This window comes from Hippoglossus stenolepis, chromosome 6, assembly GCF_022539355.2.
Source record: "Hippoglossus stenolepis isolate QCI-W04-F060 chromosome 6, HSTE1.2, whole genome shotgun sequence".
Classification (NCBI taxonomy): domain Eukaryota; kingdom Metazoa; phylum Chordata; class Actinopteri; order Pleuronectiformes; family Pleuronectidae; genus Hippoglossus; species Hippoglossus stenolepis.
This window is the reverse complement of record NC_061488.1, coordinates 9,400,761-9,427,402: the sequence shown is the minus strand read 5'-3', so window position 1 is coordinate 9,427,402 and position 26,642 is coordinate 9,400,761. Positions and strand designations below refer to the sequence as shown.

The 26,642-nt window shown below is 43.3% G+C and overlaps 1 protein-coding gene across 4 annotated transcripts in view; it reads left to right on the top strand.

Annotated features, from left to right (window-relative positions):
* LOC118111447 (metabotropic glutamate receptor 7) overlaps positions 1-16,119 on the top strand; it is a 94,367-nt gene extending 78,248 nt beyond the window's left edge. For 2 of the 4 annotated variants that reach the window (XM_035160060.1, XM_035160056.2), the window contains exons 8-10: positions 2,384-3,319; positions 11,776-12,028; positions 15,126-16,119. In XM_035160060.1, coding sequence (XP_035015951.1) covers positions 2,384-3,319; positions 11,776-12,028; positions 15,126-15,229 — 1,293 coding nt within the window. In that variant the 3' untranslated portion in view covers positions 15,230-16,119. The other 2 variants (XM_035160058.2, XM_035160059.2) reach the window with 2 other exon arrangements.
* The last annotated feature ends 10,523 nt before the right edge of the window (positions 16,120-26,642 follow it).

Genomic DNA, 26,642 nt, shown 5'->3' with positions numbered 1-26,642 from the left:
GATGAGGTAACATTTGCATAATAGTGCCCCGGATCAGAAGAATTAAATTCAGTCGAAGGGATTTGATAGCACAGGTGGAACAATGTCTGCTGCTGTAGTTTAGTGCTTCATTCTGTTTAAGTGTGATTACAAACCAAATGCTGTTACAACACAATTATATTCCGATGCAGTAGACATTACCTTGTTCACTAACACATGAAGAGAAATGTAATTTAAAGGTTACCCCGGAACGAGCATGCTGATGTACTTTGCCACCGTCCATAAAGCTCAATATTAGACCAGCCCAGCTCGCAAAGGCTCAAATTAACTGTAAAATTATCAGCTACAGCAAAAACCCAACTGAAAACTATAGCAGCCATACGAGTCCAAGGTGTCAAAAAATCTTGCTTCTGGTTTCCATGGAAACAGAGCGTTTGGTCTCATTACTGTTTCCACACTGTGTGTAATCGGGAGGTTTTCCAGAGAGCTCCATTTATTGTCCAAATAACAAATTCACCTTCATGCCCCCAGATAAATGGCAGATGATAATCTACACAGACACCACAGAAACAACGCATTTGTCATAAAGGTGTGTGTGTGTGTGTTTGTGTGTTTGCTGCATACCTGCACCTTTTGTATCTGCAATTATAGGAAGCTGTCACATTGTGAGAAGGCTATTCTATTTTTGTCAGTATGTTATACTGTACGTGATGGTATTTGTACCTGGAGAAGTGATATCTACCGATGTTTTTTGATAACGAGTTATGGTTTTGCAGGGGATTTTGTGCAGGACTATTTCTAGGAGTCTTCCTGGAGTCACGCTATCATCACGACATTGCCAGGCAATCAGCAGTCAGTTTTTGTCTTTGATCACGTGAAAAATAACAGTCAGTAACTAGTATGTCCGCACATGCTTCCACTAGGGTCCGACAGCCTAAGTTTAAAATCAATCCAACTGCACCAACTTTTGGACATTCACTGATATTGATTCCCAAACTATGCCTGGTTTTTTCAATCAGGCTCTATGAATTATTCCGTGGGGAAGTTGTGAAAATACTGCAATTTTAAAGTCAGCCCCCTGTTTTGGATTTGCTCCAAAATATATATTCGGTTCTTCCCTGACCCATATCACACCAGTGCAGTTTCATGCAAATCTGTGCCGTTGTTTTTGTGTAATCTCGCTTACAAACAAACAAAAATACAAAGGTACAGGGGTGAAAACCTAACCTCAGCAGAGCTAATCAGTGAGTTTTAGAGGTGTTTGATTTACCTTTCCTCTTGTTTCCAGTCTTTATGTAAAGCTAAGCTCACTGTCTCCTGATGGTGGCCTCAGATTCAAATGATAGATCTCTCAGCAAGAAAGAGAATAATACTTCAAAATGTTGAACTATTCATTTAAGTCATGAATTCACTTCACATCAAGGTGTAATGTAACATGAATTTCCCGCTGTTGTGACTTTAATGCAGGGATTAATGCACCTTTTAATTGTTTGATATCAGCAGTTTTAGAGGATAATAAAAATATGTTTAATAATTTTACCGGTACTAAGCTTATTCTATATTTTAATGATTTTATTTACCCTGGTGTAATCACTGATACTGTATATTGGTGTGAAACTGCCTAAACCATGCATCTTTAATCTTCTGGTGCTTTAAGAGTCATGGATCAGTACATGTTCATAATAAATCAAAAGATCGGCTCCGAGTTTTATGAAAGCTTTTTTTAACTCCCCTACCAGAATATGCAAAAGCCCTAAAAAATTCAATTTCTTCATGGCTTTTTTGGGCCGAGTTGTACATTAAAACTACAGTTTGAGCTTAAATCATGAAACAGCTCGGGGTGTTTTGGATCGGGGATCCAGATCGTTCTTCAGTGCATCTGTATACTGCACTTTTTTTATTTTGATGGCAGGATCATAAATAGAAATAGCTCTGCAAAATCCAAATGAGGCATTTCGCAATCCCAAATCCCATTCTCTCTCCTTCTCATCACATATTTCATACCTCACTGGCTCCTGTATTAAAACATAATGTCTTTTGCATTTCACATTTCTTTATTTTTATTTCAACGAACAAAGGTAAGCTGCGTTGCCATGGGGATTTCAATTACTTTCAAGTATTAGGGAAAGGCAATCCCTCTAAGAAATTGGCAGGAGAGATGTTGCACTGTATTAGGTTAATCGTTTTTTTGACTACTTTGAATTATTTTTGCTCCTTTGATTGCATTGTTCCTTGTTTTTGCAAAGAAGGCAATAGTAGTATTAATTAGTGGCCAGTTAATAGGCTGTGTCGGAGCAGTAAAAGTATTTTTCACGATCCACATGGTTGCTTATCTCTATTGGTAACTCTGGTTTATCTGCCTGTCTCTAACTTTTCTACTCGTGCTGTGTCATCTCTCTCCCAGCTGGAGGAGCTTCAGTGGCCAGATGGGGAGCAGGATGTGCCCATCTCCGTGTGCAGTCTGCCCTGCAAGACTGGAGAGAGGAAAAAGAGGGTAAAGGGCATGCCATGCTGCTGGCACTGTGAGCTCTGTGATGGTTACCAGTACCAGTACGACGAGACCTCCTGCAGACTGTGTGCCTATAACATGAGGCCCAACCCCAACAGAACCGCCTGCCAGCCCATCCCCATCGTCAAGCTGGAGTGGCACTCTCCATGGGCGATAATCCCCGTCTTCCTGGCCATGCTTGGAATCATCGCCACCATCTTCGTCATGGCGACATTCGTGCGCTACAATGACACACCCATCGTGCGGGCGTCGGGCCGAGAGCTGAGCTACGTGCTGCTGACGGGTATCTTCCTGTGTTACATCATCACCTTCCTCATGATTGCTAAGCCCGATGTGGCCGTGTGCGCCTTCAGGAGGATCTTCCTGGGCCTGGGCATGTGCATCAGCTACGCCGCGCTGCTCACCAAGACCAACCGCATCTACCGCATCTTCGAGCAGGGCAAGCAGACGGTGACGGCCCCGCGATTCATCAGTCCTACCTCCCAGATTGCCATCACTTCCAGTCTGATCTGTGTGCAGCTGCTGGGCGTGCTGGTGTGGTTCGCAGTGGACCCACCAAACACCATCATCGATTACGATGAGCAGAAAACCATTAACCCCAAGCTGGCCCGCGGCGTGCTGAAGTGTGACATCACAGACCTTCAGATCATTTGTTCACTGGGCTACAGCATCTTGTTGATGGTGACCTGCACCATCTACGCCATCAAGACGCGGGACGTACCGGAAGACTTCAATGAAGCCAAACCCATCGGCTTCACTATGTACACCACTTGTATAGTGTGGCTGGCCTTCATCCCAATTTTCTTTGGCACAGCCCAGTCGGCAGAGAAGGTGAGTCATTTTTTCCCCTCTTCGCTTTCTCTCCCTCCCTCTCCGTCACCATCCTTCTCTTTGTCTGTCTCTCCCTCCTCTCACAAATTTCCCTTTCATTCCTTCAAACCTGTTTTTATCTTGTCCAAACACATGCAGACATGCACATTTGTGCAAATGCGAAATGAAAACACAATCGGAACATAAAGAGGGCACACACACACACACGCATGTGCACTTATTGGTTCAATTTCTTTTTGATTTCCTATTCACGTGGTGCAAGGAAACCTACACTAGGACACCGCAGACAAAAATAGGCATTTACAGTAAAGGCGGAGGATGAGTTGATGTTCATGCCTGAGGAGTAATACGGATGGGGGTGCCCGCAGATCCAGATGCCATTATCTTAGCTCTCACGCGTGGAGCTCAACATATAGCATCAAGCCTTATTCTGCAGAGGGAGACAAGCGGGTTGAGGAGGTGGATGAAGAGGAGGGTGAGGAGATGAAGGAGGAGGAAGCCAGGGAGGAATGGGGGGGAGGGGTTGTAAATAGAAGTTGGATTCGACACATTCCATCTCCTGACAGCTGCGCTCCACTCAACAAAGCATTTGACATTGGGTGCTACTGGAGTTGATTGAGAATATGACATTTTGACCTTCTGTGCTAGTCATTGCTTATCTCACCAGCGCTGGGCAGAATACAGATGCATTCATCTGCCGGACTCATAAGTTGCGCGTGCCGCATGGCGGAGGGGGGAGTTTTCCACCGACGGGACATCGATGCTGACAGGAAAGTGTTACTCCTAACCTTTTGAGAGGCACACCGTTCAATATCCTTCCTGCTCGGCCACTGAACTGAGATGGATCAGAAACTGATTTTCCTCATCTCAGTTTGCCACTGATTTCATAGATGAATTACACCCTCAGCAGCGATTAGGAGTTCATTATGTTACTCCCGGTGACGAGCAAGCAGTAATGTGTTTATGTTTCCCCTTTATCCAGTTAACTCTTTCTTCACACCAGCTCCTGCACTCCCGCTCACCTCCAGTTCACACCACATTTTCCTGCTGTAATGGCATTTGCGGGTGCATTTCTCCACACTCCCCGGCCACTGCTGGTGCGAAGTGCCTTTACATGTCTTCATAACATCCTTCTGCAAAAGCTGCAGTGTAGTTAAGGTGAAGTGAGGCCAGGTTATCCATCATTTCAGCTTGTTTATGCTGAGGGTTTCAGCACACATTCCTCACATCTGTTTCTGCTACAGCTGTATTTACTGGGGAACAAACCTCCGTCATGAATACTTTACCAATGGTACAAAATACAAATTTATAGGAAAGTCGTGTCATTAGGTGATAAATAGCGTTGACATTGTTTTTTTCGCACATGAATAAACTACTGGAGGCTAAATGTGATAGTTTAGACTATATCCTCATTTAATGTTCTTTGCCCTATTGGGTTTTTATGTGCAGATGTGGCTCAACACCCACACAGATTGGAGTAATCTCTCTCACTGCAGGTTGTCCAATATCAAAAGACACTGAGATGATGTGATGCCAGTTTCCAATTATAATAAAAGAGAAATGCTGCGTGTACGGCCTCATGTTGTTTTGTTACAATCTGCTGCAGTGGAAGTTGTGTGTTTCTTTTAACTCAGCACCATTAAATGCCCTTATTTTCCACACCTGTGCCTCCCTCCCTCTGGTTTGCTCATTCAAACTCATGTTGTGGGAAACCGTGTGGAAATGGTAGCAAAAGATCACAGAGCAGCCCCCTGCCCGTCCGCCTCTTCTGCACCTGCGTGTGCTCAGTGAGCTACTCAGCACTCTCAAGTTAATGACTGTGAGAGTCACCAGCATCAAAATGCATCTGTCCTCGGGCCAAGAGATCAAATCACTTATGAAAACAAACCGCAGGCCTGCGAGTCACTACAATCACACACTCGGAAACAATCACCCACCAGAGACATCTGCAAAATGCTAGAGCGTGTTGTATATATACAAACATTATGAATCTGCTGGATATTTTACAGTTTAACCATAACCTTTGTTTTAAATAACTATAATACAACCAAATAGATAAAACTGAGATGAAGAAAATAAAAAGGAATTCCTGTAAAATGTAACCCTAAATGCATTTCTCTACTGCATTGTTTATTCTGTAAAATAAAATGTTTCGTGCACATCCAGTAAAAAATTGATGGTTGCTGGATTATCGGAAAAAAGAACAGAACTTTGGGAAAATGTTTGCATGTCTGAAAAACATCGACACACCTACAAGCTCCTGGTAAAGGGCTTTATTTGCTGTAGTGACTTTTTGAAAACTTCTCATAGATACGCCATCTTAAATACCCACAATCCATGTTGACTCAAATATTGTACAAAATACATCAACCAAGGTTAATCATAAAAAGTATATCATCAAACACATCATTTAGGGGAAGTCAGGGTAACACCACAGATAACAATACAACCTTCAATAGGATGTATAGATGTAGAGAAACATGCAGGACTCATGATGGAGGAGGTAAAATCGCAGAAAAAGTCTAACATCTAATATAATAAGTCTTTGTGTAAACCTCCAAGGGCTGGAGTGCCCATTGTGTTCATCCTCAAAATGTCATGCTTAAGGGCACAGAGTTGAATATCTCCCCCTCGGCCAATATCAATACCAATATCGATTAGTCTGCTCACGTTGGTCGACCAATGTTTCAGTGACACCACTACAAAATATTGTTAAACCCAGTTTTTTTACGTGACTCTAAATGTAAAGATTCTGTCAATGAACACGAGAACAGCAAACAGAACAACTGATAATACAATGAAACACTTTCCCTGAGGCTCCGAAACTTTCGAGTCAAACACCCACACGAGTCACGCTTTAAAAGAGAACATCATGTCACGAAAACTCACACAACATACAATGAAACTCGCATAATAAATAAATAAAATTGACGTACATGTCTGGAAACCACTTAGGCTCTTGTAAGACGCCTCCTGCACCCGCATGAACTTCTCAAAGATGGACCATCCTGCCAAGAATCATTAGCAATGACAAACTATACTAGCGAAAGCGTTCTCACTCCATCTTTCAGGTTAAACGACAATTGCAACTTATAATCCTCTTGTCTCTCTGCAAACAACTGCACTTGACAGGAGTTCGACCTGACACTTCCTGCCGAGATGTGGAGTTCTTTTCAAAGTAATGTGAGATTTCCAGGCCGATCAGTTTTATGCTTGAAACCTTCAGCGGATTGCACCAGAGGCAAACTGCAGGCAAAAACTAAACTAAGTCGAATTGGTCAAGTGTAGTGCAAAGACAGACAGGTTGCAATTTCTATTCTGAAATCGATGTAGAACATTCGTCGTGATGAAGAACATACCATGACCACCAGCTTCTTCTTCTTCTTTTTTATCAAGCAGGAGAAAGCGTGACGTCCCTGTTTTAAACGCCTCAGCTGCAAAGTAGAAGTTGTGATAACATGCTGTAGTTTTCAGTTGTGGTTTTACAGAATGAGACAAGGCGGAAAAACTGTCGTGCAGAAAGTAACTACACTTTTTATTCCTAGCTTTGCTCTGTACTAGTGCTGGGTCCATTGTAAACCTGCCTGTTGGGAATGAGCTGTTGGCTCTGCTGGTTGCAGCTTTGTTTCTGCAACTCTAAAAGTGACTTGCAGTTATTTAATTTTACACGTGCATTGTTATGAACACTCTGTGGCCATGATCAACAACGTCACTTACTTTAATTAGTCTAACGCTGCTACCACAGAGCCTGTTTATTTAAAATTCATTAATATTGAATGAATCGCGTGTCCAAATCCTATCAAACTCGACACTGCACTTCCTTGGGCTCTGAACAATACACACGCAAGGTGTGAAGCCGACAAGATAAACAGTAATCTCAAGGAATGCGAGCCATAGACAGACAGACGGAGATTTCAGGAATAATTAGATAGAAAGGCTAAAAGGTATGCAAAACTATAATTCAAAATATTTTTTAAATGATAATTAGTTTATCAATTTGCATATACAAATTGAAAATAACAAATGTTAAATAAACAAGTACCATGTGCAGGCTTAGGCAAGATGCCTTGGTGGTCTGGGAATCTTCCTCTGAAAGATGAGACAGCAAAGTGTAACCAACAACTCCAAAATAATAATACAATTTTATATTTCTATCTGACCAGAAATAATGGGATTCAAGTTTGATTTAATTTATGCTAGCTGTAATTACTGCTCCTGGCAGAACAGTGGTTGATCTGGGGGGGGGGGCAATTATATGTCCAACATTAATGCACAATTCCTGATTCGGTAAGGTTCACATTTTAGTAACACCTTGTCTACTTTTAGAAAATGGTGGTTTTGTTCAAGCACATTGTAAGCACACATAAATTTAAATAAAAAAATATTTTAATTTACTTATTGACTTTATTGTTTGTAAGTGACGTATTGACAGGACAGGGGTCAGGGTTTGACAGCAGGGGCCAGTTCGATTTTAGTGCCTCCCTGGCCCCCGCCCCCCCCTGGAACCGCCCTGTGACAGAATCACTGTTGCAACCCTTTATTTTCCTTGTCTGGGGAAAAAAAAGCCTAACATTGTGAGGACATTGCTTCTTGCAGACACAGTGTGTTTTCCCCTCTGCTCCAACACAGTGTCAGCCACAAAATTACTATGTTTTCTTCAAAACAGTATCGCTGGAGCTCCCATAAACTCTGACCAGGGCCTGACCAGTAAGGAGTTATTTCCTCCTCTACGGTGCTTGCTTAAATAAACATGGGCCCATGAGCTTTAACACAGGCGGAGCAGGTTTTATGTCGCACAGCCTCTTTCTGTGCCAATGTTGCAGCCAAGAAATGGGGATCACTCGTTTAGAGTCAAAATAAAGGGAAGACCATCCACACACAGAGCTGTGTCTCCAGTCGGGGTGTGCTGCAGAAAAAGCCAGACAGAGTTATTCATGACACGAGGCGGGCGAGAAAGTAGGCCACCCAAAACAACAAGAGACACGCAGGTAGTCGAGAGGAGACTTCAAATACTCTGGATCCATTATTGAAGGCGTTCTCTAATGGGGCAGAGAGCATCCTAATCGCCGCTTACAGAATCAAGTTCTTCTCTGTGTGCATTTATACTAACCATCCACAACTGAACTATACCCAACTAAATTGCTTTTGCGGTAAGTATATCCCTCGTGGGCGTAATTATGAGAATTACCCTCCACAGCTTTTTGTCTAATGGAAACACATGCCGCTTGTTGTGGCTGGCTGTTGGCGTTTGTCTTGTCAATGAGATGTAAAAATCTCAAAATCAAACGTTTGATTCCTGATGAGGACGTGAATAAATCATCACGCCGGCTATAAATAGAGGGTTGCCAAGCAGTTGTGAAAATGACTTCATGTATTTATTTATGTTAAAGCAACAGAAATTAATTATGAATGTTCTGTGACAAGCTAAACATTCCAGTGGTGGGTGAGAGGGGCTACGAATTTGGGTCAAGCTCATGGAGAGGCAGAGAAAAACCCTGTCTCGCTGATTAGAGACGGGAAGAGAGAGATTCTAGCTTCATTAGAGGGAGCCTATATACCAACACGTATTTATTTATGTGTGTGTGTGTTTTTGTTTGTGATATATCTGAGCAAGCACCTAATGCTCACTGTGTGTCTGCTCAGTTCTCCTGCGTGGTCAATAAATCAGTTGCGATAGGGTCAGCATTGCAGTGTCTAGCGCATCAGAATCTCATTAAAAGCGTATTCCAGCCGTGTTTAGTTGCTCGCACCAAACTCTGAAGTGTTGCTATGGATACCAAACAGGTTTCCAACCACCAAACATGGAAACACGGCGCCGGGCGGAGATCCTCCCGTGATTTATATTTGACACCGTGTTGTACTTCTTGCAATACTTTGATCACTTGTCCCAATATCTAACGGTAAAAGCTGCCAACTCGCAGCTCAGGACTCTCAGAGTAGGGACAACATTTCTGTCCTCCCCCTGCTTAGAGCGACGTGGCTCCGAGAGCACCGAGAGCATTGTGAAATTCATACAGTTATTAATGCATGGTGCACCAGCCAGATGACTGCCTGTGATGCCGCTCTCCACAGACTAGCGGGGAGGGGGTTGGAGAGAGGGGGAAGCAGTAGAGTGTATTGGCATGTTGATGATATCAGGCAGGCGAGTGATTGGCGGAGATCGGAAGACAAAGGCATGACTGGCATGTAAATGGCTCTTGTATGAAAGAAATTACCATTAGTCGTGATGTTTACCAGGGAAAAACTCTATGCAAATGGTGACATTTCTTCCTCTCTGTGAATCTGTGAGCGTTTTGCTGCTCTGCAGATACTCTGTGGTGGCTAATGTGCTTACGCTTGTATCCTCTCCCCGTCCACATTACCAGTGGCTGACTGGAAGGCTGCATATAAGTGACATCTGATGCTTTCAAGTGCAGTAGATTAGTGAGGAGCATTCGCTGACGTGCTCTTGAAACAGTAATGTCCCCTCTTGAAGGGATTCTTTCTCATTGAAGACCCTTAAATCAAATAACAGGGTCTCATGTGTCTCCTGAATGACTGACTTCACTACCTCATTGTGAAATCATTACCTTTTTAATGAAGTCACTGTAGGATACCCTTGCTAACCTGAATCATGGCGTGACGCGGGTTACGTAAGCTCACAATTACATTTTGCCAATTATGTAACCTCTGAAAAGGAATGTCATGAAAAGAGAATGTACGAGTGTGAGGCTCACATGAATGGTAATCTTGTGAATGATCTTACCACTTAACGCAGTGAGAGCCTTTCACAGGCGGCACTCCAATGCTTGCAGAGCTGCGAAAAAAATAACAAACGCAGACCCGCCGTATACTGCAGATACAGTGCTTTAGTCTTTTATTGTATTTTGCATCAAAATGGGCCCGGCTACAGGAACCGGTAGAGGAGGAATGAGATGCTCGGTGGCTGCAGATTGCAGCGGTCACACATGAGACAGTCAAAAGCAAATCTCAATTCTTAATCTACAAGTCTGAGGCAAGTGCATGTAACTGTAGTCAGAATTAAAGTCAAGTCACCGATGATTTACTCCTGTTTTCACATTTAAATCAATTCAAACATTTTATATGGAGCAGAAACAAAAATAGTCTGGCTATGTGTTTGCCAGTGTGTTAATAATGCATGTTAGACGGCAGCATGTGAAACTAATAGTCACCATTTGTGACCCGACCCGACCGACCAGGTTATGTCAGATGGACATTGTGTGAACTGTTGGCATAACCTAGTTTAAACCTAACGTTAGCACTGCAGCTAACTCCCCAGCTGAAAAGACACATATCTGTATCCGTGGGTTTTACAGTGATGGATTAAGGTGGATTTGGTGGGAGCCATGTCACTGACTTTTGAGCTGCAGACCTTGCATAGCACGGCCATCTTCTTACTGCTGTCATCAACACCATAATAACATAATCCTCAAATCCACATCTCAATATTTTCGGACTATACCTCCTACATGAAAGCTACCCTGTGCATCGGCTCTGCGGGTAGGTTGTTAGGTTGTTAGGTTTGCACACATTGCACTGCAAATCTATTAAAGGGGTCAAAAACAAAACGTGATTAAAAATGGAATTGTTTAATTAAAAACATAAATTCTATCAACTTATCGGTTATAAATCAAATCCAAAATCTTAAATTTGAGTTTGTCTTTTTATGACTCGTGTCCTCTGGTCTGACGAATGCTTGAGTGGTGAAATATAACAAGTGATATAAAGGTAAAACAGAGGTGACTGCAACAAGTCCCAGTCAGGGTCAGTAGTCGGGGGGTCCGAGCGCACAGTGTTGTAGAAAAGAGGCCATGCGAGGACATTTCCAAGTCACGGTGATGCTTCCGCTCTTGTCATTAATACGCTTGAACCGTCTTTGACTTGAGTGAGTTGCTGCAGGTCAGGCTTTAATAAATGCTGCTGGATTATGTTACTGTGCGCATGGATGCTTCTGTCCCCACAGCTACACACAGCAAATATACAGACCACCTAAGTATCTGATAATAATGTTACAGCGTTAAAACAGGAATTTTGTTATTTAATGAAATTACCAGGAAGTTTTATATTGTACCCGTAAATCAAACAAAAATATCTCCTGATGACGCCAGCTCCTGCGTCAAGGGATGTTTCTTCTCTTCAGGTTTGGAAAAAGGACGACCAACGACCGTTTTTCACTGGATGCTCATATCGTGTTAACAGGCGGTGGTTATTATTAGGTCTTGCCTCATTGCTGTGCTCAACAGTGTGACTGTTCTGTAATTGGCTGCAGATGTTTGGCCATCATAGCTGTCTTGTCCCTCTTTTTTATTGATTAGAATTTAAATGCACATCCCCATTTTAAACCCATTTTTTAAGAGATGTCAAATTAAAGTTTATGCCACAAGGAATTGTTCAAGCTGCTTCTGCTCTTCCACTCTGCACTAAAATGTCTTTTACCTGTCTGTGCTTTGTTCCAGCTGTACATTCAGACCACCACCCTGACCATCTCCATGAACCTCAGTGCCTCGGTAGCACTGGGCATGCTCTACATGCCCAAGGTGTACATCATTATCTTCCACCCCGAGATGAACGTGCAGAAGAGGAAGCGTAGCTTCAAGGCTGTGGTCACAGCTGCCACGATGTCGTCCCGTCTGTCCCAGAAGCCCAGTGAGAGGCCCAACGGAGAGGCTAAGACTGAGCTGTGTGAGAACCCCGCTGCTGACCCCATGAGTAAGTGGCCCACCGAGACCATGGCACAGCCTCAGAGCCACATGCATATGCACCACGAACCATGTTCAGTCAAGCTTATATTAGATTACAATGTTTAAAAGATGACATCTGGTCAGAATGGATTTAACACAAAAGTTATACACTCCTTCTTAGTTAATTATTAATGAAAGTATTCAGATATTTAACAGTAGCAAATCACTATAATATAAGTCGCTATAAAAACAGTTTAAGTGCTCATTATTAAACTAAGACTTGTCCCATTCTGAGAACAGCGTCTCACTATATTGTCATTATTTGTCTCGAGACACCAGCCGACACATATTAATAAACACTTATATTTGCTTATGAGGACATGATACAGTAGTGTGTTATAAACCCTTGTACCTCTATACCACTGATTCATGCAAAAGAGGTGATCTTAACTATCGTATCTGCACAATAAAAGTTTCTATTGGTTATAAATGTTAATTTCCCAGGAAGAGCGAATGAGATGTCTCCCCATTCGGTCTCATATCTTTCTCATATATCCTTTCTTGACTAGAAAGACCCATTCCAGCAGTTTAATTGGGTGGCTGCTTGGGTAAAAAAGTATGTATAATGTCCCGTAGAATGGACGGAGTCATCTTGTCTCCTGATAAATGGTTAGACCTTTAGCCCGCTTGCACGGCAGAGAGAATGAGACAAGATGGGGGACTTGCTCTGTGAAGAGATTTGAAGAAGCAGGGCTTTGTCACCAAGAATAGAGGGAGATAATCTGCCTCTGAAGCTGTGTGTTACTCACACCACCCTTCATCTGAAACAGTAAGCATGATCCTGTTAGCAAAGATAATGCTGGGTATTAGTGCATGAGTGGGGTAGCCTGCACACCTTCCCAGGTAGGTGATGGGGAAACACCAACTCTAATAACTGGCAAACTGCAGCAACTGTATTTGAACCCAGTGTTGCCATGGAAGCTCTAAGCTGCTCTCGTGTTGTCACGATGGAGACAGAGATGATTGACAGATCATGCAAAATCTCACATCACAGGCTCCAAAGGTCTCCTCTCCTGCAACGCTTCTAATCACAGAGAGCGATCATGGCACCCACAGGTGCACCAGCCCCTCAGCCCCTCTTTGAATTATGCCTGTGTGATGACAGATCTTCCCGGGAATTTCTCCAAACAACCAACAGTTGTCACACTCATCTGTCATGAGCCGAATGAGCTTGTGTGTGTGCGTGTGCGTGCGTGTGTGCGCGCGCGTGTGTGTGTGTCCAACTGTGACAGTTCATCTGTGCGTGCGCTTTGCAACGTGTGTATCAGCGTGTGACTGAATGTGTGAGTTACGCACATTCAGTCAGAGAGATGATGCAAGTGTATCAGGGGGATTGGGAGTACATCCTTGCCAGTCACACATGTGGCTCCTCCAGCACCTACACATTCTGCATGGAGGGCGAAAACCTAAACATCTGTCGCGGCAGCACATCAAAAGTCCCCGAGCAGGGCACGCGGTCTCCGGGAGGCCCTCCCAAAAGTGCAGCGTGTCATCTGCTCTGCGCGTCTCTCACCTTCTGTCTCCCCCTACACGAATGTCTTATCGCCTCGTCGCTCCTCCCAGCGCACTCTCTCCCCCTCTCGCCCTTCTTTTTCAGCAGCAGTGGAAGTGACATTTATTAATGCCGAATTTATGTGCATGACCGACCCGAAACCTGAACTGTGCCATGACCGTCCCTGGAGACTGTCCGTCAATTCCTGTAAACATCAGGGAGCCAAATATCCCCCCCCCCCCCTTTCAGGGCCCGTCAGCGCCGGACCAGACCACTTGCTGTGATTTATAGGATTAGGAGCATTAACGGTTCTGCTGATTTCTGGTGGTATTGATACAGTGTAATGGAGGATTTCTCCTGAAATAAATCACCGTCCTGTTTTTCTCACACGCAAATGAATAAAACAGGCACACGTGGATGCTCCGATTCCTTCCAGTAATAATTCATTTAATCAACAAACGAGTGCTGTGGTGAGAAAACCTAACAAACATGAATAATCAACAGTATTAACAATTCAGAGGATAGTGTAGGTAGATCCAAGACGAGTCAACACACACAGACACAAACGGAACCACCTCCATCAAAGTGGCAGCTCTTCCTGAAGACCGTTTGTGGTTTACCCGCAAGAATCGGTTGTACATTTCCTAATGTTTTATTCATCACTCTTTCTGGCCGAGACTACAAAATGCAGCTGTAAAGAAATGCTGGGACTTTAATTGCGTAGCCCATGGGAGTTGGTCGGCATAGCGACATTAAAGCAGCAGAATGTGAATTTATAGCAATGCCTGTGATTAAGAAAATGCATACTGCACTGCGTGTGTGAGTGGAAATACACATTCCTCTGCTCGCTTACTACATTTTCATTCATCCTATCCCAGTTTTACCCACCGCAGCATCACACCCTGCCCAAATATCAACTGAATCCAAAGAAATAACCTTAACACCAGTGGATTCATGCCCTAAAACAGCCGTTTAAAGAAGTCATGAGAAGCCAGAGGGGCCGACGTTTACAAAAGAATTCCCTCACCCTAAAGGTTTGAGACTCAAATTGGTTTTCACAACGCCAGATATAACGAGAGGACAAACACACACAGCACCTAGGCTCTCCGCCACATTCAGATATGTTTCCATGGCAATGCAGACTGGGATCACATTGCATGCCCTAGCATTTGTTTGGTGCCCACTTGTGTGGTGTTTGTGTTTTTTTATCACTAGTTACCATCTGAAAATAGATTCTCAGGCTTTACACGGGGGCACTGAGAGTTGGATTAATACACCGGGACACAGAGCGATGCCACCGACTGCACACAGATGATGATAAGACGGCAACAGCGTCGTAGGATGAGTTTCCCAAAGCGTTTTGTTTGTCCGCCTCTGCTCACAAATTTGAAGGATCTTTTTTTTCTTTTGTTTGTTTTCTCAAAGTAAATCTTAATCTTTTTTCTATTTTTTTTTTTTTTCATACTCTCTTCTCAGGTCAAGCAACCAAGAAAACATATGTGAGTTACAACAACCTCAGGATCTGATCTGCTTGCAAATCAATGCAGTTTGTCCTTTATCTGTGATTGAAAAGGGGAAGGGAGCGGGAGCGGAACAGAGGAAGACAGACAGAGACAGGAGAGACAGCGCAGGCATCCCAGCACCTGCAGTACCTATGCACTCCAGGACTGTGGATAGCATCCAACCTTCATCCAGACATGATACATGAGTCCTGGCAGCAAACTAGCACAGCTGTAGGCCGGTGTGTTGTTGGGCCTCCAGAAACCAAACTGTAGTTTTAAAGCTTGTGTTGTGGCCCCCTTCTCTCTGACAGAGAACAACTTGCCTGCTAAAAGGGGGTCACTGTGAAAGAGGACCGACGCAAAAAAAAAAATAAAGAAAAAGAAAAAAAATACAACGGATCTGCTTACGAGATATTTTCTTTTGAAATGTCATTAAAGCCATATTCTCTTGGGGTTCCCATTATCAGATTTCTGTTTTGTATTGTTTCTGAGTGATTTTCTTCTGTGCCTCTTTTAAGTTAATTTGATGACCTTGAAACAGCAAGCTCTGCCACATACAGTATTTTGTTTTACCAAAATCAACTCCGATCAGTCCCAGATGATTATTATGTTAGAGTGATGGGCATTGTAAGTATATTTTTTTTGTACATATTTGAGAGTATTTTCATGTTTGGAGTACAAAACTAGATATCCAGTCTTTGTTCAATTGGATTTGGATGGTAATGACAAAGCACCACAAAGTGTTCACTTTGCATGTGCCAATGTATGTCTGTTATATTTGATGTAAACAAAAGAAGAAAAAAAAAAAAGTGAAATAAATTCTGAAAATGACGATGAGCTTCAGCATCCTTCTGCGGTGTCTTCTTGACCAGGACTGAGCTGCAGAATATGGCTTTGATCTGTTGGTGACCTTCCCCCGTCCCAATCTGCAAGCATGTTTGTTTTACATAGTTTCGTACATTATTGGGTGACATTATTAACAGAGCAACCATGCAAGTATGTTGTGATATCTGTCAAATTATGAACATGTAATAAAAATCATTTTGTTATCTTTTCTACAATGAAGCCTGACATCATATCACAGTTATTTCTGTGCGTGTGTGAGTCCCTGTGTGTGTCTGTGTGTGTGGGCATGTTTGTGTTTCATATGTTGACACTGGCCTATGAATAAGAACAATTAATCACTGTGTTGTTGACAGGTTTCTGTAAACCGATGTGAATGTCATGTGCTCGTCTACTGTCTCACCCTGTGACGGGGCACATTAGCGAGCTCGCTGAGCAGCGCTGTCACGCAGAGACGAGACCCCTGCGAGAGGAGGGGACGTCCGCTCGTCCACTCCTCCGCTCACCCTTAGCTCGGTCCGTCTCATCCCCGTTGCTTCTCCCTCCACGTCTCACCACCGATCCCCCCACATTAATAATATAACATGTCAGATCAATTTGTCCTGCTGATGACCAGGCCTTTACGAGCTAACCGTTCGTCATCCCCGTGCCTGCCTGCAAGCATAATGTTGGTGTTTTCGACATTGATTATTATATAAAAACATGAATAGAGCACTCATAAGGGGGACTCCTGTTTCCACAGCCGGTAAGCCTCTCCCTCCAGGCTGGCACATGATATATGACTGAGAGATGCTGATTCCTCTTTTCTGTCTGTGTGTGTTTGTGTTTTGGGGGGAAATAGAGGGATAGAGGATCCTTTCCCACACAGGTTTTCTGTTGTTTCTCTTTCTATTTGTTTGGCATCTCGCTCCGCTCCTGTGGGACCAGATGGTCTTTACTTCTCATACACACAGTCTGTCATTTTCTGCTGCACGCGGCCAAGAAAAATCCCACTTATGCCCAATTAAGACTAGCCTCTCCCCCACCAAATTAATTGGCTGTGTCAGTGTCTGTGTAAGTAATCAGCTGGGGCTGAACAGAGTTTGGATTTGCAGCTCAGCGAAAAGAACAGAAATGCTAAATGGCTTGAGCCATTGCATTCTAGATCTTTGGAAATAGAGAAACTGTGAAATGCAGTAAATATTTAAAGGTTCAGTGTGTAGAATTTAGTGACATCTAGTGGTGAAGTTGAATGTTGCAGCTGAATACCCCTCACCTCACCTTCCCCTTCCAAACCTGAAAGAAAACCTGTGGAAGCCTTCAGTCGTCATAAAAACTCAAAAGATGTTTAGTTTGTCCAGTCTTGGCTGCTGTAATAAAGATGACGGCCTCCGTAGAGAGGACCCGCTCCTGATGTAAATATAAAGTATTTAAAGATAAAGGGCCCATTCAAGGGTAAAGAAAACATCTTTAGGATTATTTTATATTCAAATTCTGACAATAGATCCCTTTCACCTAAATCTCACACACTGGACCTTTACAAACCGAAGCTTGGCTCGTTCCGGGGGAAGGTTTCTCTCCTTGAATAGCGTGAGGTTTGGTTCCCTCCAGTTCCCCCGTGGCTGCAGCGCGAGGGGCCCACCTGCTCCGTGTGCACCTGTTCGGCAGGCTGCACTTCCCTGGGAGAAGTCGACAGCGGCAAACATCAAAGGGATGAAACTAATCTTGGTGGACGGCGAGGAAGGCGCGCTCCACCGGGACCTGAATGTTTCAAACTCTGACGACTGTCACTCACGGATTATTACGCATGTGGAACATTTGAAGTTGAACAATAGAGTTTATGGACTTTAAAAAAAAAAAAAAGATGTACGCTGTGCATGCTTGCCAGGAGATCTGACTCTTAAAAGCTGTCTAGTTACAAAAGTTGTCAAAACTGTCCGCACCGTGTAGGAATTACAAGTCTGCATGACCCAATTCAGATGACAAGGTGACACCGCTGCTCTATTAAACGCACATTTCACTTTGCGCCTCATGTGAAATGTATAAATGGCAGCATCAAAGTCTCTGGGTGTTTTTTGGGGGGGTATTTTTCGCTGTCTGAGTTTTCATGTCACTTCGGTCCAGCTCCGCCTTTGAGGAAAGCCTTCTTTATCTTGTCAGAACTCCTGATGCGCTCTTTCACAGACAATTTACTGATGCCGCCTCTAGATTAGCTCTGTTTCATGGCTCCTGGGCCCCGGGCTCTCCTATCTCTCCATAAATGTCCAATTATCCAACTCCAGCCAGAGTGAAACCTTATCTGCTTCCTGTCAGTGACCAACTGAGGCCTGATGTAATGCGGGCTGGATAAAGACACTCTTCACTCTTCTTATTTTTTCCCCCCAGTTGCATCTTGTACTCACAAACCTCCTTACGAGGCTTTTTCTTTATCCGGCGTCTTCTCTGCATCTCCTCTGTTCTCGGCAAACAAGGCCAGTTACTGTTACCAGCACAGTGACACTGGGATTTTCATAATTAGCCGCACAATAAGACAGAGAGTGATTAGATGTGACTCAAACCTTCCTCCTTCTCACAGGCCCTAATTATCACCTAGAGGAAGCTTACATGCAAATCTCGGGAATGCATCTCCACTGCGTTTGTTTGATTTGTTGTTGTTTTTTACGAGGGGACCCAAGAATCAGTTCCTATGTTTCGGAGTGTATGCATTAGTTTGGGGTCACTTGGTGCCACTTCAGGGAGCTACTCCTCGCCCCGTCGTGCTCAGGCTGCACCGTGTGTTTGTGTCACGGCTTTATTGCATTTTTAATCGGCGGAAGGGACCAGGCATCATTCTCATCACATTAGTGTCTCCTGGTGTTTATTCATCCCTCTCTCTCTCTCTCTCTCTCTCTCTCCATCTCTCTCCCTGCATCGCACCATCTTTTCTCCTGGGGGGGAGTCGGGTGGGTGGAGAGAATACATTATAAATTTGCTCACTTGACAGTGGTGGGAGATATGGATTCTGACAATACACAATTAGCTCAGTCACCTCCTTTATCTCCACTCATCTTTTGGCTGGGGCATTTCGAATGTGTTGCCTCTACTGTAATTACTGTTCTACCTCTCTCGCTGTCTCCCCCTCTTATCTCGTCCCCATCCGAGTTTCAATTCCATCTCCCCTCCAGTTAATGATTGTTTGAAAATTACATATCTGACTTCTTTGTGGATTTAATTGACTGTTGTGTTATTAAGACGGTGGAGTGAGAAATGAAGGAACCGCTCTCCTGAATTCGCAGCCGAGTAGGTTTACTAATCTGCCTGCTTCTCCCCGGTCCCCCCCCCCTGTCTTGGAGAAAATAAAGTACAAAGTGCTGGCGTACATCCTGCGACTGTGCTGCATGTTTGTTGTGATTCGGCTGCGTGAACCTTTAGAAGCTCATGTAAAATAAAGTAGTCGATTTTTTTTAGCGTCGTATCGCAGCTCAGGTTCACGACACCGACAAAAGCCAGCAGCATTTGAACCGAGGCAGATCATCTGTAGCTTAAACAGGAGCTGACAGAGATAAGTGCTGGCTGGCTATGGAATTTGACTAGAGAGCTAAGCTCTTTCAAGGAGCACGGCATAAACAATGCATTTCCTCCTCCCACGCAGATCACTGTTATTTCAAAGAAAAGTAAATCCCTTAGAGAAACAAATTTTGAAATGGAAATGAATAGTTAGGGAGGAGTGATAGAAATCCACATCAAACAAAGATGAAGTGACATTGAGAAGCCCAAAAGGTGCAGGGAACAAATCCCATTCCTGCTTTTTTGTTTGTCTCGGAGTAGATTAGTAGAAAACAAATGTCTCTACCTCGTGTCCTTCTCCTTAAAAACTGATCCCAATTCTGCCTCCTAATTCCCTCACAGGAATCCACCTCTGAAAGCTGAGCGGCGACGGGTGGGGTTGGACTCTGGGCATTGTGCAGGACACTGTACACTCAAATGATTATGAATCAATTCAAAGCGTGAATTATAGTCTTTCCTCGCAAACTACATCGCTGAATATTCTGTGTCTCATTTTTCAGTTGGCACTGGAGTGTGGAGCGCTCTCCATTTGATTAAACTCTACCCAAAGGCGGCATCAATTATGTATCTTCACAATGGAGTTAATGGACTGCAATAACAGCTGAAGATGACTGGACTAAATTTCCACATGACATGGCGGAGAGAAATCTCACGTCGGTAATGCAACCCTCCTCAACAGCTTGTCTGAAACGATAAAAGAGCTCCTCCGCTCCGGGCACGTTGAATAAAATCACATTTTCTTTTGTTAATTCCATTGTTAATCTGTAAACATTCTGCCCTGTGACAGATCTATCTCCTGCAGGAGTTTGCTATGGAGCTCACGTCGGGCCTGCTGTGCACGTTGTAAATGTACCTGCGTGTGCACTGAATTCATATGCGTGTGTGTGTGTGTGTATGTCTCAGCTCAGCTTGCGACCCATCTAGCTTGTGATCCCACTTCTATGATTCCGGACTCTGGGGTTTCAATCCCATGAGTGGACCCTCGCCGAGAACAGAAGGGGCCCCGCCAAGCCCCAGCTACAGAGCCACTGACCCATCTGGTCATCGGGCCAGCAGGGAGCACGCAGGACGCCGAGACCAAAGCTCTGCACAGACATCCTGCGCTAACACGAGACTGGCAGATCACACGGCGCCTGCAAAGGAGAGAAACGCTGCACCGTGAGCGCAATCCGAGCAACCCTCATGTTTTATTTTCAGATCTTGTCTGTTGTCTGAGCTCCAAGTAATGACGCAGGAAAGAGTTTCCAGATCAACGCAGGCCACAGACAGGAATGTGGTGCACGGTGCGTGAAGAGACAGTGATCCCGCTGCTGCGTTGTGTATAATTTAGAAGAAAAGCATCATGTTGATTCAGCTGTGATCTTTGCGCGTCAGGCGGGCGGTTGCTTTTAGACGTTGCAGAGCAGGGGGGGGTCTAACCTGACCTCAGAACCACTGCTTCCTCTCTGCACTCAAATGCACATCCATGTAAATGTTTCTAATAACCTCTCACACGGCGAGTGTCTGCCTTTGGCGCCTGCAGCGAGCCTCGGCTTCAGATGCTGCTCACACCATTAACGCCGATGCATGCAGCCAGTACAACGAAGCATCTGTCATGTTTTCTCCTCTAGTTGGATATGACCCCCCCACCACCCCACCCCTTCTATGCCGCAGCCACTTTTTCAACGCCTCTGAAAATCCACAGCATGCACACGAATGGGCCTCCTTCTTTGACTGAAGACGGGGATTTCCATCCCCGGCTCGGGAATGGATCCAATTTACGAGATAAGAAGGAAAATGCAATTAGTCTACACTTTCTAAATCTGTGACTGAATGATGACAGCTATTCTAACTTATCTCCCTTTCCAATTACGACTGCGACTCGCGGCGAGTCCGCACATTTTATTATTAACAGGAATTAACACTCGCTCGCTGATGATCTGTAATAAAGATGCAGACATCAGTCACATGTTTTGATTCACATTCAGGTTGGGAACTGATTTTAACACCAAATATCTCACGATGGGATCTTGTGGTCCACACACGCTGCTCCTGATAAATGATCGTGGCTGTACTTTGTTTACCACAGCTCAAGGCTACTTGTTCCTTTGTCTATGAAAGATATGATGATCTCATGTAAAGGTTATTAATCAGCAGCTGGGCCTCAGTGTGATGCTACTGCCATCTACTGATGCTGCAGTGATGTCTGTCTCCCTCTGCTTTTGCCCCGTCGTGCCTCAGAGCCACGCTTCTCCCACTGTCTGTCTCCAAATGTAAGATCTGCACGACCACCACCGCAGGATGACAACACGTACTTCTGAACAGACTTCCTGTTCAGCGCTCGGGGGCAAACAAGCTCATTGTGTCTGCACTGACGAAGCAGTCAGATGAACTTGCTTCGTTCTTTCACAAGATGGAGCTGCAGTCATTGGCAGTGGGAGGAAGAGCTGCAGCCTGAGTTGAGATGAGGACTTTGCTTCATCAGGGAGAGAGTCAGTGCTGCACTAACAGACACAACACACTTGTTTTTATCACCAAGGACGACAAAGCCTTCAGTGACAATCACTTCTTTAATAATAACTTAAACCGACTGTTTTCCAACCTGAAAAACCTGGACCAGTGTTTGGATGTGTTGTTAGAAATGGAGGCCTGGTTTTAGATCAGGTGACAAACACCAAAACTTTTCCATGCTCCAAAAGATCCTGTATTCTTAGAGTTCTTCATACAATCATAATAATTCAAAACTCCACCTTCTTTTGACTCAGAAAATCCTAAAAAGATTTTTTAATTTTTAAACAAAAAACTGAAGGACACTCAGTAGGGAGCATAAATCCGCCAAGGCCCATCAGTCCCCTTATGAAACCAAATTTAAATTTTAGATTTTTATTTGGATACGCACCAATTTTCAAATATCGGTCGGCTGAACATGCCTGATTATTTTTCCATCCGGATCCATGAATTATTCTCTGAGAAATGAAGGAACATGTTGGAGAACTCACTATTTTGCATTTGTTAAAGAGAGTAAACAAAAAAAAAATCCTGTATTTTCCCTGGGTTATGCACCCCCCCCCCCAAAAAATCAGAAAATTCGCTTGTGTCGTTTTTTCATAATCCTGCTGACAAACAAATAAAATGGGTGAAAACATAACCTTGACATAAAAATTCACATTGAGAGTCAAATAAATAAACAACCCATTTTTACTCAAAGCATCAAATCAGTTCCAAATAGAGTTAAGAACACACTTCAGAGACAGTGTTGTAATGCACACAACAAACCCGACCTGCTGTGACCTCAGGGTTCACAGGTCACGACCCTGAGTTGATTCCTTGTTCGTGCTTTATCTAAAACCACGTGAGAAAAACAAATGATCTTATCACTCTCTAGGAAAAGGAGACAGGTGACATTTCCTGAAATGCTGCATATCTTTCTTTTCCCACCTTCACAAAATGTTTCACTCAACTGATTTACCGACTATTCACATTCTTTTTTTGGGCAAACACCAGGTAACTATTCAGTTTATCCCTCGACACCAGACTGCACTCTAATAAATGATCCAACGGTTTTGTACCCAGCTTCTTCTCAGCAGGGAAAGAGATGATACAGCAGAAAATCAACGAGACTGAGAAAGACATCAGCAGGAGACATTGGGTGAAGTCTGCAGTTGTTGTCTTCACCATATTTTCTGAGTGAAACATAAACACAACTGTGGGAAGTTGTGGTCGTGTAACACATGCAACTGTTTTAAAGGGCTGATCATGTCATTTTAAATTACAGACAGTATTTTTATAACGATCAGTTGGCTTCGTGTTGAGAAGCTCAACAAGCTGGTCAGAGTCATGTGTTTTTCCACTTCATGACTATTATCACATCAGCCGACATGTTTGCGTTTGATCCTGTTCAGTAAATATTACCCTGCGAACATGTGATATTGGAATAATCCTAAAAATGGTTTCCCAACTGGGTAAATCAATGTTTACGGCATCTCAACATGGAACAAATGGGCAAGTCGTCGAAGATTTTGGTGCCAAACAGACGAACGTGTATATGTTTTAAACGATTTCTACGTCCCTCACACCTGATTCTTTTTGTTGTTATGTAAATGTTGGAAAGAGGTGTCAACACGTTGTTAAAATACTTCAAACACATAAACACTCAAACACATTTAGTTCACAGCGTCACATCCCAGTGGGAATAACGACTTCACCTCCAACAGCAAAGTGAAACTGTCAAAGGATCAACATGCTTCATATCAGGATAAATGAAACTGGCTTCAATTTGATTCACTTCCTGTTTGTTATGCTTATCCGTTAGAATCTGTATAGTTGGTCTCCAGTTGAACTGTATCTGTAACAGCACATTATTTATGATCAAATATGAAAATATGAAACATATATACCGCCCTTGCTTCTCTGACTATAGGATAAATCATCCTTTATCATCACGGTGTCTTTTGATCATTGTGCTTTCAGCTGAATGGGAAACAAAGTGACACATTTCCTGTGCTTTGGGGATCTAATGAGGCCTATTACTGACTTGTCCACATCGTGTGGCGCTGCCCACCATCACACAGCGGATCACCTCCCCGCCTCCTCCAGCTCGGTGCTGCACACGAGGACTCGTTCCTTTGTCATTTCTCAATCAAGAAAAAATACATTTGTGTCAATGAAACTGAGCAGAGGAAATAATGATCCTCCTGTTAACACTGAGGCTTTGGCCTGGCGCGGCCACAGGCCTAATTAGAGGTGGTTACGACCACAGGATCTTAAAACACACTTATAAAACAGTGGTTTAGATTAGTGCCCTGACAGAAAGGTGCTGCGTAAACAGCGACTCTCTGAAGCACTTTCAAACAACCACACAGCAAAACATTCATTCATCTGCACCTTTTAAACTGCTGTCATCTCCCTTCAGTGGTTTTGTGCGCGGCGATGCAAGCGACCACAACAGGAGGCTTTCAAGCCCAGTGCAATAGACACATCAACAACTTATAGGTCACTCCCTCCTATAGGTTTTCATGAGGTTATACATTTTTCATCACATACATTAACATTAATTCCCTGTACATTATTTATGAGCGCACACAGGAGGTTGATGAAGAAAGAGACTGGCAGGGCATGAAATAGCCTCGGCTCCTCATCTTGATACACCCACATTATCCCTCCTACTGGCTGCTGCTATCGATTAGCTCCAGTCCATTTGTAGATTCAAACTACTCAACCGCTGTTGTAGCGCTTAGATGATCCTTCAAGGAGTATTAATAGAAAGCAGAGCCCAGAGTTCAGGAGATGTGCTTTGAGAGAATTACAGTAGGTTGTGTACTTGTTTCAAGTCCCGGTGTACAAGCTGCAGTTCATTGATCCACTGAGGCATTAAAGAAGTCATTAAAAATACAGGTGACTCGGTAAATTTGAACAAGTTCGACTTTGTCAATACTTTCAGATCTTTTTTTTTATAAGTTTGCAATTGTCCTCGGTTCTGTTCTTTGTTCCAACCTCAGCTGCAAAGAGCTGCTCTCAGTCGCAATATATCAAAGGATGTGACTCGTGTCCCTCAGTGACCAGCAACCCCCCCCCCCATCAAGTCCATCATGTGCTGAAGGATCAAAAACATCCAACAAGTGCATATTCAAGAGCGTCAGAGGTCATTATTCCTGCAGCTGTATGTTTCCAGATGTCTTACTGAACACAAACTATGTGTAATGAAGAGTCGATTAAAAAAAAAAAAAGACTTGTCAAACCCTTTTTTAAAACCTTCCATCTCTGCCACCGACAATTATTTTCATCACCAGATAATCTGATTGTGGAGTCAATTGATTCTTCTACAAAACCTCCCAAAGAAAAGTGAAATATTTCCTTAAGTTTACATCATCACCTTTATTTATATGGCAACTTTCAAAACAGCTGTTGCAAAGTGAAGCTTGGCTGTTTTGAAAGGTGCTGCATGAATAGTTATTATTATAATAAATAGATGTTAAGAAAAAACAGCAAATCCTTATAACCATCAATTAGCATAACAGCTTCAAACTGACTTACAGAATTAGTTGTTTCTAAACGTATATATTAATAAGACTTATTGTTGAAACTCCATTCAAATTGGGATATTAAAGCTGGATAATCTAAAAGTCAGATGTAATTTCCGTTCCTTCTTGAACAATGTTCTGCTTCTAAAACTTACTGTGGGCGACATCGTGATTATATTGTGATGTAATGTACTGAATGTTTTATACTCTTTGTATATTGATGCACAGAATGAGTTGTGTTTAATAAGGCTGTAGCTACAAGTCCAATGTTACTAATATCTGCTGTGAAGGAGTCAGTCGCCCACACTTAGACGATTGTTGCCTAATTGATAAATGACTCTTTTACTCAAATTGCAACACAACCTCATAATTACCAATTATGTAGAGTGATAAATTGGACTGGTAAGACTGGAGCAAATGAGATCAGGACAAAACGTAATTATAGCACCGCCATTAAAAAATACTTTCTCAGTTTCAGTCCCTACAGTAAATTAATCATAAATATATACAACCACTGTGAACACATGATTGGTATGAGCTTTTTTCAGGGAGCTAAAAATTATGTTTTTCCCTTTCTGGAAGATCAGTCAGGAGACCACCAGGGGGTTTTGAGTTATTTTTTTTGGATGGTACAAATGGGAGAATATTTTGATGAATTCATAAAACATCGTACATTATTGACAGAAGCTTTCACAGCAGTTGAGGGATTTCTTTCTGCGACATCACAAGCATAAGGTCTCATTTTGCAATTTTCTCTGAAAATGTTCATTTGTCTGCAACGAGACGTCCAATGGAAGGTTTTGACCTCTCCTGAGTAAGTCATCATCACACGAGCTCAGTGCTGAAAGAATTTAAGGGCAGCCATTAGTCACCGTTATTGATATTTCTCCAGAACAAAAAAAAGCCATGCCCACCTGAATGCCACAGAAAGGGAGCGCTTCTCTAAAAATATCAGTGTCTCGCAAGGGCAGCCTGCTGTGTCTCTTTATTACAACAAAGAGTGTGAAGCTCATGTTATAGCCAAAACGCAGCCGACCATTCCAGCCAAATGGGGCTTTTCTCCCAAACTGTGTCAAGACTATATTTTTTAAGCAAGACTTCAAAAATGACACAGGTCTTTGATTCGCTGCTGTAGATTCACAGATGAAGAATGAGTGGCTGGACTTCTCATGAAGTTACTGCTTTGAGTCAGCTGCCGACTGTGAAAACAGAACACAGTGA